Source organism: Erpetoichthys calabaricus, chromosome 9 (assembly GCF_900747795.2).
Source record: "Erpetoichthys calabaricus chromosome 9, fErpCal1.3, whole genome shotgun sequence".
In the NCBI taxonomy this organism is placed as follows: domain Eukaryota; kingdom Metazoa; phylum Chordata; class Cladistia; order Polypteriformes; family Polypteridae; genus Erpetoichthys; species Erpetoichthys calabaricus.
This window is the reverse complement of record NC_041402.2, coordinates 43,393,697-43,413,603: the sequence shown is the minus strand read 5'-3', so window position 1 is coordinate 43,413,603 and position 19,907 is coordinate 43,393,697. Positions and strand designations below refer to the sequence as shown.

Here is a 19,907-nt window from a genome sequence, read left to right as displayed (position 1 = left end):
AAGTATCAGCCTTGAATAGAATAATGAATGTATGATGGGTATGCTTCAAATTTCTTTGCTGATGATTTCTCCAGCATGGCACTGGGGCAAAAGAGAATTTTCCAGCGTTTTCTGTGCCATTATGTTTAAGTAATCTTGAGGGAATAGGATTTTGAAATGGTCAGATTGCAGTGGAGTTGCAGTTCAATTCAAAATGTTAAACCTCATGTGCAAATAATATGCTCTCCTCTAAGAACATCTACTGGAGTCCATAATGTTTTGTTGTTATTTTTTGTTCAAGTTAACTTTGTTATTGGTGGACAGGACTATGCATATCGCCTTAAACCAATACAAGAGCACAGGGAACACAGTGCTTTTGCTATAGACACATTTGTTTTTTTTTTTTGTTTTTTTTTTAATAAATTTAAGAATAAGCTAAGATGCATATGATCCATTTATTTCTGTCAATATGCCACAAAACAATGAACTAAAAAGCAGATGTGTGACTAACCTAATCCTAATTCAATATATTAGCATTTATTACACAGGTTTTGCAACAGATTTTTCTGGGTGCAGGAATTTCATTCAGTTTTAATTATCATTACTCCATTGTGCTACTGACGTTTCTTGGAGAAATGACGAAGCAGCATGCACCCCAAAACCTGTCTCCTCTTTTATTCCTTATACAGAAGTTTCACTTGAACTCCATATCTGAGAAAAAATAAATAACTGTTTTTCTGCAAGAATGGCTATCTGCTGCTTATAGCATTATTTCCCAGACCCTGTCCTGCTGCAATAAACCTGTGGCTACTGTGTTCTTTTAGAGTGACAGTAATAAGCACAGAGGTGTAAGTAGTATTAAGAAGCTTGCATGTGTGTGTTTTTGCCATTTGCTAAAAATGAATGAGACTAAAGAGTTTGCACTGTAGTAATATTTCTGCTTAAAATAGGTGATGAATCCAATCATACTGAGTGCAACAAAAACAGATTTGCATTTAAAATGTCTGACAGAAATGACTCTCTCGCCATGGCCTATGTGAATTGTCCTTTAAATAATACATTTTCTCAAAAATTAGAAGTTGCATAGGACTGCCAGGACTGAGTTCATGAAAAACAGAGCTTATGCCTTACTTATTTAAGGTTCTTCCTTAGGAATTTTCTTTCATTACTTATTATGAAAAAATAGTTATTGTTCACTGGGTGTAAGGATACTCCTGATTAGAAATCAGTTCAGCAGTTACTTTTTCCGAGTCAATAGCTACATCGGGCTGGTTGGATGTGGTCATTTATCAATTCTGCTTTGCTCTGCTTCTACTTGATTTTGGTCCACCATTGGAGGATAAGATGACAGAAAACTGCCAAGATTATCCTCCTACAGCATTTATAAGTTATGCAACCTTAAAGTATGATTTAATAGGATCTTGCAGGATGGGCAGTGATTTACTTTGTCAGAATATGAATTTGGGAATCATGCATTTAAAATAACTCATTCCTAGAATTGGTGCAAAATAGAAAATACACATCCTACGTGAAAACAAATCTGACAACAATGCTCTACTGAAGTTCTAAGGGATGTTGTACTTGAGTGGCAGATGTCTTTCACACTAGAGACTGTATGGAGCTCCCTGTAACCTCGTAAACCTAACATGTTCAATCCCACAAAATTTATGGTAGAAGCTGACTGAATTTATCAAATCAACACCTTGAACAAGCCATGAAACAGCCTCATTGCTGAGCTCACTTATCCCCAACCACACTCATGCTGACACAGGGTCTATTTGGAATTGCCAAATAATGTGTCTGGCATTTTTTGGAGATGTGGGAGGCAAAGATGCCAATACAATCTATAGTCATTTAATCATATGGAAGTATTCTAAAACATAATGATCTCGCTAAATGACCTGCACTGTTTCTAATAATCATATGAAAATACTTCAAAACAATCAAATGGGCCTACTAATTTATCATTCTCTCCGTATGATAATTTCTTTAATGTGCTGTTTTAGGTGTGGTGAGCCACATCCCTCATTTTTAATATCTTGAGCACTTTTAATATTCATCTGTTTTTTGGCCTGCTTAAATGGTTTTAGTATATGTAGTGAGTTATGTAGATACTACTTGAGTTGACCTGGCACATAGTAGTGAACTTCATTTGGACTTTATGAGTTGACCGGACTGTTACTACCTGGCAAGTAGAGAACTGAAACTCGGATCCATTATAAACAGAGTGCCATCTGTAAATCACTGCCAACATTGCACATTTTAGTTTGAGGTTCGCTAAATTAAACTTATCACAGTAAAGGCATTTCTGCACTTTTAATAAGCCACCATTTAAGACCAGTGTTCTGACTTTTGATCTTGGCCTTGTTTCTCCTTGCCTTTTTCATGGTCCAGAATCCTGGAAGACAATTTGTTATAAACTGTACACTTTTAAAAAGAGTGATGATTCTTTTCATAATTCAATAAGGAGAGATTTGGTAATTCTTATTTTGAACACAGTTGACTCTCTGAGATTGTTCTGCAGCTTCTTTTCAGAATGGTGTTCCCTTTGGGCCATTTCGTTTGAATCAGTACAGATTTGCACTCCTGTCTGTAATTTATCAGATGAGGCAAGTGGTTAATGTTCTGGTGTTCAAGAAAAAAATAGCTTATTGTTTTTTATTTTTAATAAAATGTGTTACTGACCTATAAGATATTTTTTCCCAAGAGGTTATTATTCTGCAAGGCACCACTGTATTTGCAGCTGGTGTCACAGGAACATCAAGTTACTTGAGATGGTCTTTGCCCTTAACAGACTGTCTATAATTTTCTTTTTGATCTTCTCAGACCACACCTTTGCTTTCTCTGGTCCAGTGTGGGACGCATGATGATACCAAACAGCTGAGTGACTGCACAACTGGAGACATGTATGATACAAATGAAAGAAAATGGCTAGTTTGAAAAACATCAATCTGATCCAATTATTTGTGATCTTTCCTAGGAGAACCAACAAATGCTTCCAGGCTATTTTAGAATATATTTGTAGAAAAAGTAATACAGTGCATCCGGAAAGTATTCACAGCGCATCACTTTTTCCACAGTTTGTTATGTTACAGCCTTATTCCAAAATGGATTAAATTCATTTTTTTCCTCAGAATTCTACACACAACACCCCATAATGACAACGTGAAAAAAGTTTGCTTGAGATTTTTGCAAATTTATTAAAAATAAAAAAATTGAGAAAGCACATGTACACAAGTATTCACAGCCTTTGCCATGAAGCTCAAAATTGAGCTCAGGTGCATCCTGTTTCCCCTGATCATCCTTGAGATGTTTCTGCAGCTTAATTGGAGTCCACCTGTGGTAAATTCAGTTGATTGGACATGATTTGGAAAGGCACACACCTGTCTATAGAAGGTCCCACAGTTGACAGTTCATGTCAGAGCACAACCCAAGCATGAAGTCAAAGGAATTGTCTGTAGACCTCCGAGACAGGATTGTCTCGAGGCTCAAATCTGGGGAAGGTTACAGAAAAATTTGTGCTGCTTTGAAGGTCCCAGTGAGCACAGTGGCCTCCATCATCCATAAGTGGAAGAAGTTCAAAACCACCAGGACTCTTCCTAGAGCTGGCCGGCCATCTAAACTGAGTGATCAGGGGAGAAGGGCCTAAGTCAGGGAGGTGACCAAGAACCCGATGGTAACTCTGTCAGAGCTCCAGAGGTCCTCTGTGGAGAGAGGAGAACCTTCCAGAAGGACAACCATCTCTGCAGCAATCCACCAATCAGACCTGTATGGTAGAGTGGCCAGATGGAAGCCACTCCTTAGTAAAAGGCACATGGCAGCCCACCTGGAGTTTGCCAAAAGGCACCTGAAGGACTCTCGGACCATGAGAAAGAAAATTCTCTGGTCTGATGAGACAAAGATTGAACTCTTTGGTGTGAATGCCAGGTGTCACATTTGGAGGAAACCAGGCACTGCTCATCACCAGGCCAATACCATCCCTACAGTGAAGCATGGTGGTGGCAACATCATGCTGTGGGGATGTTTTTCAACAGCGGGAACTGGGAGACTAGTCAGGATAAAGGGAAAGATGACTGCAACAATGTACAGAGACATCCTGGATGAAAACCTGCTCCAGAGCGCTCTTGACAGTAGACTGGGGTGACGGTTCATCTTTCAGCAGGACAACGACCCTAAGCACACAGCCAAGATATCAAAGGAGTGGCTTCAGGACAACTCTGTGAATGTCCTTGAGTGGCCCAGCCAGAGCCCAGACTTGAATCCGATCGAACATCTCTGGAGAGATCTTAAAATGGCTGTGCACCGTCCCATCCAACCTAATGGAGCTTGAGAGGTGCTGCAAAGAGGAATGGGCGAAACTGGCCAAGGATAGGTGTGCCAAGCTTGTGGCATCATATTCAAAAAGACTTGAGGCTGTAATTGCTGCCAAAGGTGCATCGACAAAGTATTGAGCAAAGGCTGTGAATACTTATGTACATGGGATTTCTCAGTTTTTTTATTTTTAATAAATTTGCAGAAACATCAAGTAAACTTTTTTCACATTGTCATTATGGGGTGTTGTGTGTAGAATTCTGAGGAAAAATATGAATTTAATCCATTTTGGAATAAGGCTGTAACATAACCAAATGTGGAAAAAGTGATGCGCTGTGAATACTTTCCGGATGCACTGTACTTGATCTCTTTTCACATTTGCTTTGTTTTACACAGATGACATATCAAAGGCATGCAGGTATAAATGGGACAGTTGCTTTTCATTTAATCACTTTTCAGGAAGCATACAGCACTTTTTCAATGAGCTTTAAGAGTACCAACAACTCCGTCGTGTCTGTATGCAGGTTTAAAAAAAAATAAAAAATCTGTGTGAAAAGCAGTGTCACTTGTTGTTGTCTACTTCTAACACCTCACAAGAAATGTAAGACCTGCATCTTCACACTCTCCGCAATTTGAGCTGAGCTGCAAGAGCAATGAAGAAGTCTGCAGAGTGAAAGAGCAAGAGAACAGGGTGAGAGTGCACTGAGCAGTGCGGTGTGGTACAGAGCAGCGGAGTCATCTGAAACCCTTCACAGTTCTCTGATGACAATTCTGATCAAACTTTTATTTGGGTGAGAAAGGGGTGGGGGTTCATTTTAAGACAGTAAGTACCAATATTTTTTTAGATATCATTTATTAAAAACTATTTTAAGGAATACCATGTTGCAGACTCTTTCTAAACTTATTCTGAGTAAATAAACAAATTACATTTTGTTGTCTTGTTATCTAAAATAACACGGTCATACACTTCAGAAATTGCCACTTTCTCCATTTAATCAGATTTATAAAATGTAGTCTGGGCCAAGAGTTTAGTTCTGGGATTCTGAAGCTCTGGTATGTACAAGCAGCTCCCTCTGTTTCACCCAACAAAAACAAGCTGGACAAAATACTTGCAAGCATTTTGGTTAATGATGTAGCATGATGGTGACGTTTTTATTGGAATTTAGAGGTTAAGATAAATCTAAATTGGTAGGCCCTTCAAAACTATGAGGCTTTGGATGTGTTGTGTAAACCTGGCCTTTTCTCCACCTTGGAATTTTCCATCTCCTGCATTCCCAGAAACTACATCCTTCTAACAACCATTTACTCTCATTTCATATGCTGAAATGGTCTCTCGTTTGTGATTTGCACACACATACACAGCCAGCCTTTATATGCAGGCCTCTTTATATGCTGGTTGCATTTCCACCATACAGAGCACAAGAAATTATTCAGATCCCTTCACTTTTTTCAGATTTTGTTATGTTGCAGCCTTATGCTGGAAAACATTTAATTTTTTTTCCCTCATCAAGCAACACTGAATACCCCAAAGTGAAAATAGGATGTTAGAATTTTTTTTTACAAATGTATTAAAAGTAAAAAAAAAAACTGATGTAGCCGAGTCTTTTCTAGGTTCACAAAATCGAGCAGCTACTGAGTTGGCAAGCATACAGCATGAGTCAAACGTGTAACAAAAGAAATTTCTTAGTCCAATAAAATTCATTTTAAAAAAAGGTTTAGTGAAAATCTAAAGCAAAACAGTTCACACAAAAGCAGAGAACATGCAGAATAAAAGGCAAAAAGCCAAAAAATGTTTCTTCTAAAAACTTAGCTTTCTCTTGTTAAACCAGTTACTTTCTATACTTAAAGGCTGTGTTATTTCTCTATGGCAAATGTACCCCCATCCACCCATTATCCAACCCACTATATCCCTAGTACAGGGTCATGGGGGTCTGCTGGAGCCAATCCTAGCCAACACAGGGCACAAGGCAGGAAACAAACCCCGGGCAGGGCGCCAGCCCACTGCAGGGTGCACACACAATCACACTATGGACAATTTTGGATCGCCAATGCACCTAACCTGCATGTCTTTGGACTATGGCAGGAAAGTGGAGCACCCGGAGGAAACCCATGCAGACACGAGGAGAACATGCAAACTCCACCCAGGGAAGGACCCAGGAAGCAAACCCGTGCCGCCTGCAAATGTACATGCTTTACTTAATATATTCAGCATGTTATGGCACATTCAATACAGTCAATATGGTTTGAAACTGTTTGTCTTCCATATCTTACCAACTGCAAGGCAGATCATGAACTTAGACTAATCTTAAGTCAGAGGGACTTGAAATAATTAGAATATTCCATTTATAGTTTAGCTTGTCGAGGTTATAATAGCACCTCCCATAGGCTATGCACTAATAGGCAAACATTTTAACATAACTAAGAAAATACTTCTATCAATTTAACATAACCTAAATAAATGACAAATGTCTCTTACAGCAGAAATATCACACTGGGACAAGTTCTCAGACCCCTTACTATGACATTTAAAATGTGGCTCTGGTGCATTCCATTCTAGTGACCATCGTTGAGATGTTCCTTGTTTGGAGTCCACCGGTGGTCAATGCAGTTTATTAAACATCATTAGGAAAGGCACACACCTGTCTGTTGAAAGGCCTGCTCTTGACTATGTGGATCAGAGTAAAAATGAAGCCATGAGGTCATCAGAACTACCTGCAAAGCTTAGAGAAAAATTGTGTTGGGGTACGGATCTACTACAAAAAAATTCCTGGAGAATTGAAAGTGGCCCGGCAGTTCCTAAATGGAAGACATTCGGAACAGTCATGACTTCTGCTCGAGCTTGGGGTCCAGCCAAACTGAGCAATTAGGGGAGTAAGGCCTTGGTAAAGGAGGTGACCAAAAACCAGGGACGTGCAGTCAGGGGAGGGTCATCATGAAAAGTAAAAAAAAAACTAATAATGATAACATAAAATAAACGTGTCCACTGGTCTGTGCTATAAATTTGTTTTCTGTATGATTCCAGTAATTTTGATCATTTTTATAGTCAAAATTGCTAACTTTGCGCATTTCCTATTCAAATAGAGGGGAGAAATGCAAGGTGCAGCAGCGACGAGCCTCACCTCACCTCGGACTGTGCTCTCCCTCACACATGGGGTTGATGCCTGCAATTGGCGCGTTCCGTTTGCTGTCTCTCTGTATGCCGCCAATATAATGTTTGCAGACACATTCATTATACACCCTGACTTTCCACAGTCTGGCTAATATCTTTAATGAATGTGTGTGACATATTTAGTCTTGCAGATCGGACATAAAACCGCAGTGAAAAGGCACAAGGTGAGGCAGACAGTACCGTGCTGTACTGAAGAGGGCACATGTGAGCCCAACAGGTGCTCGATGCTGCTGTTCTAGTCAGAGGCGCCAATAAGTTAAACGCACTGCAGCGGTCCGTTTATTATTATTTTTTGTTCCGACTGACTGCCAAAATGGAAGATTAAGACTTTTAAAACTAAAGGAAAATAAGGAGGACTTTTACAAAAAAGTGATGGAGATTTTCATGGAGAAGGATAGGCGCATGGACTTCATTTACAAATAAAGGTAAGACAATAAATGTTTTTCAATTTTATAAAAAATGGGATCAGACTAAGAAAAAAAAAACAATTCAATATTTAATAACTAAATTTTGACCTTAAATAAAATATTATTTTGTTTCTCTTGTTATCTTTTTGTTGAATAGTCTGTATTAAAGTTGATTAAAGCATCAAAATTAAAAACTTTTAAAAACAACTAAACATTTCAATTAAGGTCGAAATTGAAATCCATTTTTTGTATACCACTCTATTGTATTGAATGAGTAAGAATTGTGAAGTTGCAACGGCAAATTTAGAAGACATGGAGGGTGAGGAGCAAATGCGCTCTCTCACCGCTATAAATGTAACGTTCTTTCTTAGCCAAATATGCGCTTTACCGATGTGTGTGTAAAGAATTCTGATGAGATATGAAACATAACCAACAGTCAGTATGCATGCTGCCAATTGAATAGAGAATAAATTACTCTTGTGGGTTCATATATTTGTAACTCCACTCCACTCACCAGCCATGAACCTCACCGCACGTCACTGCCAAAAACCCGATAGTTGAGCTCCAGAGAAACTATGTGGACATGGGAGAAACTTCCAAAAAGACATACTGTATATCAATGCAACACTCCACCGATCTGGGCATTATGTCAGAGTGGCCAGACAGACATTTCTCCTCAGTTGAAAACACACGCAAGCCCACTTGCAGTTTGCCGAAAGGCACCTAATGGACTCTTAAACTGCGAGAAACAAGATTCTCTAGTTGAATTAACTGTTTTGCAACAACTTCAAACATCAAATATGGACTAAACCATGCACTGCTCATCACCTGTGCAATACCGTTCCAACTATGAAGCACGGAGGTGGCAGCATCATGCTGTACAGTTGTTTTTCACTGGCAGGGACTGGGGAACTAGTCGGGGTTGAGGGTAAGCTGAACGAGGCAAACTGTGGAGACATTCTTAATGAAAACCTTCTCCAGTGTGCCCTCAGCCTCTGTCACGAGTGGCTTAGGGACAACTCTGAGGTTGTCCTTGAGTGGCCCAGCCAGAACCCCAACTTCAACCCAATCAAATATCTGTGGAGAGACCTGGAATTAGCTGAAAACCTGCAGCCTCTATCCAACCTGACAGAGCTCGACAAGATATGCAAGGAAGAAGGACAACAATTCCCAAATTAGAGGTGTGTGAAGCTTGTCATGTCACCTAAGAAGACCCCAGGCTGTAATCGCTGCCAAAGGTGCTTCAACGAGGTACTGACTAAAGGATCTGAGAGCTTGCATCAATGCAATATTTAATTTTTTAATCAGTTTGCAAAAACTGCTAAAATTCTGTTTTTACCTTGTCATTCTGGGGTATAGTGTTTTGCTTGATTAGGTGCAACATAACAAAATCTGAAAAACCTAAACACATCCTGAATGTGTTTTATACCTTTAGAATTTAGGACCGATCAGAAAGTCTTTGACATTTTCTTTTTGGTGACCACCCAATAAATATAAAGGCCTTGTTGCTTTCATTTAACACTAATAATACCTGCACATCCTGGGTGAACGTGAAAACTTGTATTTATCACACTTTGAGTGACACTTCCTTAGCACCCCTGTATCAATATAACACAATAAAAAACAAGTATATGGTTAATTAGTCTGCATTACACAGAGAAGGCAAAAAAATAGAAGAAACACAGAGAAGGATCCAAAAAAGGGAAATGCCTTCCTCAGTAACTTAAGTATCATCTGAACAAATCGTATGTTTAAAATTGTACACCTTAACTTTACCCAGATTTAGATGCTAGATAGTTGCAAACAAATGAAGGAACACATCTTAAATGCAGTGCCAGCCATCACCAGTGGTTTGCTACAATGTGTCTGGTGTGAATGGTGTGTTAAATGGCAGGGGTCCCAGCCAGGATGGAAGTTGGTTTCTGGCCAGAAAGGGAGGCCACAATGGAAGGACGGATGGGGGGTGGGGGGGGGGGCTGTGCCTTCCAAAGTCATATTCTCCCCCCATGTACATGGTGGCAGTATCCAACTAGTGGGCCACACATAGGAATATTCGCAGGGCAGGCACTCCCATGGAACACCCCTGTAGGGGTCCTGGTTACTATGTACACAAGGCAGTAAACCTGAGCTTAAAAGGAATGTTCACTGAAAAAATCAACTACTGTACGCATTGGACACTGTCCCCTCTCTGATTACTGTATATCATCATGTCCTCCCACAAAGCAGTGATTCTCACATTCTGTCCTGAAGACCCCTGCGGCTGCGCATTTTTCTTCCAGCCAGTGTTCATAATCGGTTGGTCATTTTTATCTTTAATGGATTTAATTTTTCAATTAGCTGTCCTTCTTATGTTTTCCCTAATTTTATGTTCAGAAAAGTGCATTGATGATTAACTTACTTTGTTAAGGAATTACAAAATATTTGTATTTTTACCATATATTAAGATGCTTCACATTTTCTTTTAAATTCACTTGCTTCTGTGAAGGTTTGCCCTTCTAGTTGTATTTTGAGTACTGACAGCTGCGCACACAACACTGAATGCTCAAGAGTAGCTTGTGTGCTTGTTAGTAAATGATAGAATGAATAAGCAGAAAGTTAAAAAGAACAAAATACTAAAAAGCAAAAAAGAATCCATTGGCATCTACATTTTTGCTCCTTTCAGTAAATAAATAAATAAATAACCAGTGTGTGACTTCTGGAACAATATAAAGACACAAACTGACATTAACTTTATAGAGCTCAAATACAGTCATATGAAAAATTTTGGGAACCCCTCGTAATACTTTGGAGTTTTGTTTATCATTGGCTGAACTTTTAAAGTAGCAACTTCCTTTTAATATATGAAATGCCTTATGGAAACAGTAGTATTTCAGCAGTGACATTAAGTTTATTGGATTAACAGAAAATATGCATCATAACAAAATTAGACAGGTGCATAAATTTGGGCACCCCAACAGAGATATTACATCAATACTTAGTTGAGCCTCCTTTTGTAAATATAACAGCCTCTAGACGCCTCCTATAGCCTTTGATGAGTGTCTGGATTCTGGATGGAGGTATTTTTGACCATTCTTCCATACAAAATCTCTCCAGTTCAGTTAAATTTGATGGCTGCTGAGCATGGACAGCCCGCTTCAAATCATCCCATAGATTTTCGATGATATTCAAGTCAGGGGACTGTGACGGCCATTCCAGATCATTGTACTTCTCTCACTTCATGAATGCCTTTGTAGATTTCGAAATGTGTTTTGGGTCATTGCATTGTTGAAATATCCAACCCCTGCGTAACTTCAACTTTGTAACTGATGTTTGAACATTATCCTGAAGAATTTGTTGATATTGGGTTGAATTCATCTGACCCTCGACTTTAACAAGGGCCCCAGTCCCTGAACTAGCCACACAGCCCCACAGCATGATGGAAGCTCCACCAAATTTGACAGTAGGTAGCAGGCGTTTTTCTTGGAATGCGGTGTTCTTCTTTCGCCATGCAAAGCACTTTTTGTTATGACCAAATAACCCAATTTTTGTCTCATCAGCACAAAGCACTTTGTTCCAAAATGAATCTGGCTTGTCTAAATGATCATTTGCACACAACAAGCGACTCTGTTTGTGGCATGAGTGCAGAAAGGGCTTCTTTCTCATCACCCTGCCATACAGATGTTCTTTGTGCAAATTGTGCTGAATTGTAGAACGATGTACAGATACATCATCTGCAGCAAGATATTCTTGCAGGTCTTTGGAAGTGATCTGTGGGTTGTCTGTAACCATTCTCACAATCCTGCGCATATGCCGCTCCTGTATTTTTCTTGGCCTGCCAGACCTGCTGGGTTTAACAGCAACTGTGCTTGTGGCCTTCCATTTCCTGATTCCATTCCTTACAGTTGAAACTGACAGTTTAAACCTCTGAGATAGCTTTTTGTAGCCTTCCCCTAAACCATGAGACTGAACAATAATAATAATAATTCATTACATTTATATAGCGCTTTTCTCAGTACTCAAAGCACTATCCACACAGGGAGGAACCAGGAAGCGAAACCATAATCTTCCATAGTCACCTTACTGCAAAGCAGTAACACTACCACTGCACCACCTGTGGGGACAATCTTTGTTTTCAGATCTTTTGAGAGTTGCTTTGAGGATCCCATGCTGTCACTCTTCAGAGGAGAGTCAAAGGGAAGCACAACTTGCAATTGACCACCTTAAATACCTTTATATCTCATGATTGGACACACCTGTCTATGAAGTTCAAGGCTTAACGAGCTAATCCAACCAATTTGGTGTTGCAAGTAATCAGTATTGAGCAGTTACATTCAAATCAGCAAAATTACAAGGGAACCAAATTTTTGCATAGCCAGTTTTTCACATTTGATTTAATTTTATACAACTAAATACTGCTTCACTAAAAATCTTTGTTCAGAAAACACCCAAGTACTCAGATATTCTTAGGAAATGAAAGACATACCACTGTTATCTTTTTTGTTGAAAGTAAAGTAAATTATTATGCAGGCTGATAGGGGTTCCCAAACTTTTTCATATGACTGTAAAAGAAGACATTGGTGAGGAGGAAAAGGGGACCTCCAGGAAATGGCCCACCACACAGCCCACTCCAGAGGGGCTCATGCTCATTCTACTTGTAGGTCATCCAGCACTAATGCAGTGTGGACATCCTTTTCACTCTTAAAATAAAGGTACCAGAGAGGTTCTTCAGAGTGATGTCATAAGGGATCCATTTTTAAAATACCAATAGGTGGACACTTGCTGAATTCAATAACACAGGCTAAGTCCAGGTTTTTTAATCTGTCAGCATCCTGTACATTATAGCTCTATATAGGAACCTTCTCCACGCTTAAAGGACCCTCTCCAGAATAAAACGGTCTTCTGTCAAACAAAGGCTCTATGAGGAAAGGGCCATTACAGGACCCTTAAAAGCGTGCTTGCTTGCTGCCTTTGTGACTCCAATTCTACAGTACCTTGTAATTAAAAAGTAACTTCAGGAAATGGATGGATTGATGAGCACAGTGATCCTCACCGCGTATGCACAACGAGAACAATTTAAGTTAGTTTCTGATCGGGTTGGGGGCGACGACTCGCGTGCAGCTTGGGGCCGTGACAGACCCACTGATGTGTCATCTCAGGTAGTTTCTTGCATCTTTTTCTTGCCGACTGATGTTTCAAGTTGCTTATCCTTTTCTTTTTATAAGTCAAGAATTCAGACAAATGCTCTTATAGTGAAACTTTGAATTACATTTCAAAAGCTTTAAACAGGTACAAATGCAACAAATACAAAATACATTCAGTGCCTTGCAATACATCAAAATCGATCTGCGCGAGTTGGATTCTCGCTGCCAAAGTTATTTTAATTTAATATTAACACTTCAAAGGGTATACTGTAAACACGTGCTACGAACAACAAGCAAATGGCACAAATATATATCTAACTGAAATCTGTAAATTATTTCCCATATAAAATTTCAAAAAGGTATCTCCTCCATTCCATAGAAAATTCAGATGGTATCATACAAGTACATTTTATATTGAAAAAGTACAACCAAAACAGTCACACGTCGTCATTTAGGAACCTGTGTAATTAATGCAAAGTCAATAAAAACAGAATTTATAATTTGAACGGTTACAAAAACGGCCATTATTTCTAATGCACAAAATACAAAATCAAATAATGCTTACTACAAATAAAATTTAAAAAGGCAACGAAACGACAAGTGAAAACTATTTTAAAAAGCACTAATAAAATGTAGATGTTTTTGTTGTTTTTTAAGATGCTAATCTTCAAAATATACTCAGCTCAACAGCATTTTTATGAGTCTTTGGGCATCTCTAAAATAAGCACCAGTAGCATTTGTACAATACTTAATCGGAAACATCAGGTTACATTTTTCCATACCTCTCTTTTTTACACTAACTACCGAGAATACCTTACCGCCTTCTTATCTAGGGTGGCGTAGGTGTTAGCGTGCCGCTTCATAAATCAAGCGATGTGAGTTGGAGTCTTGTTCACAGGAGAAAGAGAATATGGATTTTTTGTGATCTGCTAAACTACAAAATAAACGCAACCAGCAACATTTTTACGAGCCTTTGTGTATTACTAAAATGTGCACCATTAGCATTTGTACGATATGTATTTAATCAGACACAACAAGTTATATTTTCCTTATCTCTTTTTATTACCTTATTGTAGGCTAATATAGGGTGGCGCAGTGGTTAGCGTGCCGCGTCCCAAATCAAGGCGTTATAGCCTTGCGCACCGATTTGGAGTTTGCATCGTCAGTCTTTAAGAAGTAGAAGATGTAACATATTATATATATATATTAATTGGAGTGGAGAATCTCGCCTGGATAAAGCTGGCAGCATTGTGAGGTTTATGTTTTTCGATTTTTCCGGCGCCTTCAGTACCACCGGTCATCTCTGTTTAGGGGTAACCTCGAGGTTATGCAGTTAGATGAGCCTGATTGTGAGACTCAATGGCTATATTACTGATACAGATGTGAGCAACAGCACCACAAAGAACAATCCTGTCTCCTTTTCTCAAGAAACGATACTGCATGGGGCTCTTTATACCAATCAACAGGTTAAATAAACGGGCAAGCTCAATTATAGACACACTCTGGACCCCCTGGAAATCGTAGCGTAGCATTAAAACAAAACTGAGCGTCATTTTGTACAATGCAGCACATCCTCTCTCTGACACACTAACAATGTGGACTTCCACACAAGACATTATTCAGCAGAAGTAGAAACGATACCGAAATATGCCTACATAATGCCTCACAAAGTCAGAGCTTTGCTTTCTTTTGAATTTTCTTGCTTTACAGTCATTCCGGTGTGTGTTCGGACCAAAGTGTGTGTGTTCGTTTATTTATTTATTTAAAAAATTTCTGTAAAAAGCACATTTTTCTCACATTTTTCTCCTGGAGACAAATAAAGTTCAGTCTATCTGAATGATGCCTCATTGTGACTGTAAAGTTATATTGTCAGTTAAGCAATAACAATGCAGATCGATATGTAGGTATTATTCCTATTCTCATTCTAATATAATGAACATTTATTTCTCTAATTTAATGCTTAAGTGACAACATCACTTTACATGACTACCAAGCTAGAAGTTTTATTTCTTATTGTATGTTTTTAGTCCAGCAGACCCCCGTGACCCTGTGTTCGGACTCAGCAGGTTGGAAAATGGATGGATGGATGGATGGATGTTTTTAGTTATTCTGGTGTGTGTTCAGACCATATTGAATGTTGGCATAAGAGTCTTTGAGACGTGGAAGGAAATCTTCTGTAGACAAAGGGAGAACATGCACACTCCACTCAGACGGCCTTTGGATGATGAGGGGCAGCAGCAAAAACACCCACTGCCGCAACGTTTGCAATCGCGTTAGCGATGTTTGCGATGGGCTGGCGCCCTGCCCGGGGTTTGTTTCCTGCCTTGTGCCCTGTGTTGGCTGGGATTGGCTCCAGCAGACCCCCTTGACCCTGTAGTTAGGTTATAGCGGGTTGGATAATGAATGGATGGATGATTTAAAAAATGATTAGTTATTCCTGCTAATAATTCGGCTCGCTAAGTACGAATCACGCTGAGGTAAATAATGCCCACTATTTGATTTTTTTTTCTTTCAGAAATGCTGTTGCAATCAGCGCCGCGTGAAAAGCGGTGGCGCAGTGGTAGGAGACCTGGGTTCGCTTCCCGGGTCCTCCCTGCGTGGAGTTTGCATGTTCTCCCCGTGTCTGCGTGGGTTCCCTCCGGGCGCTCTGGTTCCCTCCCACAGTCCAAAGACATGCAGGTTAGGTGGATTGGCGATTCTAAATTGGCCCTGGTGTGTTTGTGTGTGTCCTGCGGTGGGTTGGCACCCTGCCCGGGATTGGTTCCTGCCCTGTGTTGGCATTCAGCGGGTTGGAAAATGGATGGATGGATGGATGTAACTAAACTCTCCACACTGCAACTTAACACTTATGGGAGACACTAATAACGAGTAGGTTAAAAGAGGTACAGTGAAATGAATGCTCTTCGTTGGAGTAAATGTCGCGGCTATCAAACGCTGCGCGCTTTGTTAATTATTCATAATTTCAAGTAAGTGAAGAAGATGTGGTAACAGTTATTAAGTAACAAAGATCGTGCCTTCTTTAAACAGCTCTCTGCGCCTGAACTCAGTAGACGAGAATCAACTTAATTGTACTGAAAAAGAAATTAAAGCCTTTACGATCAGAAATAACTAGCGTCTCGCTTTTGTCGTACATTCGTAAATGACAGGTTAGATATGAATCTAAAAGTTTGTCAGTTTCATGAAAAATTGCTTTAAACAGTCCGTTTGTCTTGCTAGGCTGTCACGGGCAATGTACACGCTTTCTCTTGGCCGTTTCAGCTGTTGGAGGAGTCTACACGCCTGACTGCAGCTTTGCGCGACTCCTCACTACCAATCTGAGATGGCAAGTCCTCTCTGAGTTGCGACCAGCACGACTGACATAACTGTTTCCACGTCGACTGATCATGTGTGTCCTTTCTTGGTCTAATGGTAGTAAACGCGTATATGAAGGGATTCAAGCAACTGTTGATAAAAGTCAAAGCGCCAGCAGCGTTTACCCAGACGCTGGGGATGTGCAGGTCCTCGCTGTCGCCAAGTCGAAGCATAGCGCCCACTTTCACCAAGTTAACCAGATGGTAAGGGAACCAAAAGATGAAGAAGGTGAATACAATCCATGCTGTGAGTCTGGTCAGCCGCCTTCTCCACAAGAAGCCCCGCTCAGTGATGCGTTTCGAGATGAGACAGTAGGAGATCGCTATAACGAGGAACGGTAGGACGAAGCCCAGCAGAGTCTCCAGTAACAGCAGTGCAACTTTATGCGCTATGGACGTGTATGCTGAGGCGATGCAGCTAAAACGTCCGTCCCGCAGCATCACGCTGCGTGGTTCAAGAACTGGCACTGTTAGCAAGGCGGAGGCACACCACAGTCCAGCCAGCAGACAGACACTTTGCCTGTTGCCAAGTTTCACTCCTTTTGATTTCCATCTCCAGAGGGGTGCTAGCACCAGAACGCAGCGATGCAGGCTCAGCATCAACACCGAGAAGATGCTGGCGTACATGGAGCAATACACAACGAAGGACAAGATTTTGCACCCTAGCCAGCCGTAAATCCAGGAGTCCACCAGAGCATAGATCCAGAAAGGCAGGACGAGAAGCGCCAATAGATCGGTGACGGCCAGGTTGGCGATCAGCCTCAGGGTGAAAGTCAGGCGCTTGGTCTGCGAAAGGATGACTCCGATAACCAGTGCGTTTCCAGGGGCGCCCACCAGAAAGCAGAACCCCAAAATGATACTAGGCAGCATGTGGTTAGTGGTCTCATTCGAGACATGGGTATAATTGAGCGAGACGTACATTGTGTCAGGCTTCTGAGAAATGAGAGCTGTGGGCGGCTTACGCGCCTGTTAAGGAGAGGAAAAAAAACCAACACGGTCCACTGCAGGTTTCCGTACTATACAGTGGGTTAGTCTCATTTAAAAAAAAAAACATAAAACAACTTGCGAATGGCTTCCGATTGCAGGTCTGGGGCCAAAAATGTCAGTAGTTTTTTTCTGTGTGTAAAATGAAAAATAAAATGGAAGAAACCAGCCGCAGACGTGTTATTAAAACTTCCGCCGATTCCAAGTAGCTTTGATAGGAAGAGGCATTGAGAGTTTGTTAGTAGATTTTACATACAATTGTGCTTCAGTAATAATCCCTGATAATTCTTAACACCCACAAACAGAAATAAAGGTGCCAAACCGTTTTTGGTTCCCAAAAGACCCATCTACATGAAGGTTCCAGAAAGAACCTTTATTTATTTAGTTCTGTAAGTACAGTGAATAACCATGAAAAGATGGTAACATATTTAATAACGCTTCCAGTTAGTGTCCTGCACCCTACCATAATTAAAGATTTCATTTTAATACATATATTATGAAGTTTTTTAAAACACAAAGAACCAACTTCATATGCAAAGAACACTTCCCAGAATTAAATAGTGCTTTGTCAAGCAATAGGTCTAGGAGCCGCACAACCCATTAAAGAACCATAAAGTACAATTAAAGAACAATTTAAGAGTGTATGAGCATTTATGAGATCGAACCATTGTCCACAATTTCATTCATATGTAGTGAAATAAGGTTAACTTGGATTGATTAAAGAAAAAAATGTATTCACAAATAAAAAAAAAGTTTAATAAATAATGTGTAATTTAAATGTAACGAAAGGGTTTCAGTTACTTGAATTCTACAGTAAGACATTCGTTTAAATTATCTTACCTATGTTATGATTTCTGAACAAATTAATAATAATACATTTGGTGCCTTTTTTAGCACTCAAAGTCACCTTACAAAGAATTAAGCAACAGTAATAAAGATAACAACAAATAGAACAATAGAATCAAATAGCAATAAGGGTACAAAAGCAGTAACAAACATAAAAGGTGTAAAATCATAGTTGGTATGCCAGTTTGAAAGATCTGTTTTGAGAGCAGTTTGAAATTGTGTTATTGAGTCCAGATAACAGATGTGAGAGGTAAGAGAATCCCAGAGTGGAGGGGCACTATGCTCTGGCTTCTATAAAACACAGTTCGATGTGTGGTACAGAAAGTAAAGCTGCAGATGAGGATCTGAGGAGGAGATCAGTGAGGTAGACAAGAGCAAGACTGTGGAGATCTTTAAATGTTAAGAGCAGTGTTTTGAATTGTGTTCAATAGTACACACATGGGTGCCAACGGATTTGGGAGAGAATAGGTGTGATATGTTCAGTGGACTTAGAACAGGTAACTATCCTAGCAGCAGAACTTTGTATAAGTTGCAAGTGATGGGTGCGTTCCTTACGGATGACACTGCAGTTGTGACCCGCTGGGCTGGCTACTTTGAGCAGTTGCTCAAAGCTGATCCACCGGCTAGGACGTTGGAAATCTCTGGGTTTATGGTTCTTGAGGCTGATCCTCCAATTAGCTGTGAACCATCCAATCTCACTGAGATTGCCCAGGTAGTGAACCAGCTGAGGGGAGGAAAGACTACAGGGATCTGTGGTATCCAGGGTGAACTTCTCCAGGCTGGTGGTAAGGCTGTCCCTCCTGGCATTGCAAGCAATCTTTGCTTCCATTTGGGAGACTGGCATCATCCCAACTGACTGGAAAATGGGACTTGTAGTCCCTATCTGGAAAGGGAAGGGTGATCACCTGGATTGCAACAACTACAGGGTGATCACACTGCTCTCGGTGCCAGGTAAGGTCCTTGCTAGGGTCGTCCTCAATAGGATCCATGATCACTTGCTCACCTACCAGCGAGCATAACAGTCTGGTTTTACGCCTAAGAAGTTTACCATCGACCGCATCCTAGCACTGAGGGTTCTCATGGAGCACAAACACGAATATCAGCAGAGTTTCTTTGCAGCCTTTGTCAATTTTTGTAAAGCGTTCGACTCAGTTGATCGAGCTGCCCACTGGGACATCCTGAGTGTTCGTGGGATCCCCTTGAGGTTGCTGGATATCATGGCTGGCCTGTACACTGGTACTGTGAATGCAGTGCAGAGTGGAGGCAGAACCTCTGTGTTTTTCCCAGTTGATTCTGGGATTCGTCAGGGGTGTGTTTTTGCTCCTACTGTGTTCAATGCTTGCATGGACTGGGTGTTGGGCAAGGTTGTGGGGTCCAGCGGCTGTGGGGCATCTGTTGGTGAAGAAAAATTCATGGATCTTGACTTTGCTAACGATGCTGTGATCTTTGCAGAGTCAATGGAGGCTCTGTTCGGTTGCTCGAGAGACTGAGTGAGGAGTCTGAGTGTCTGGGCTTGCGAGTGTCCTGGATAAAAACCAAGATCCAGGCCTTTAATGACCTCTTGGGCACCGTCATCTGCAGTGTGTCTGTCTGCGGAGAGAGTGTCAACCTTGTCCAGAGGTTTGCTTTCCTTGGCAGTGATATTCATGTCTCTGGTGACTCTTCCTATGAAGTCAGCAGACGGATTGGGAGAGCATGGGGGGTCATGAGATCGCAGGAAAGGGGTGTGTGGCGCTCCCGA

The 19,907-nt window shown here is 40.6% G+C and overlaps 1 protein-coding gene across 1 annotated transcript; it reads right to left on the bottom strand.

Annotated features, from left to right (window-relative positions):
- Positions 1 to 16,219: 16,219 nt before the first annotated feature.
- On the bottom strand, positions 16,220 to 17,256 carry LOC114657225 (leukotriene B4 receptor 1-like). Its single transcript, XM_028808956.2, has one exon. The coding sequence runs from the start codon at positions 17,204 to 17,206 to the stop codon at positions 16,241 to 16,243; it is 966 nt and encodes a 321-aa protein (XP_028664789.2). The 5' UTR covers positions 17,207 to 17,256; the 3' UTR covers positions 16,220 to 16,240.
- Between the last annotated feature and the right edge of the window lie 2,651 nt (positions 17,257 to 19,907).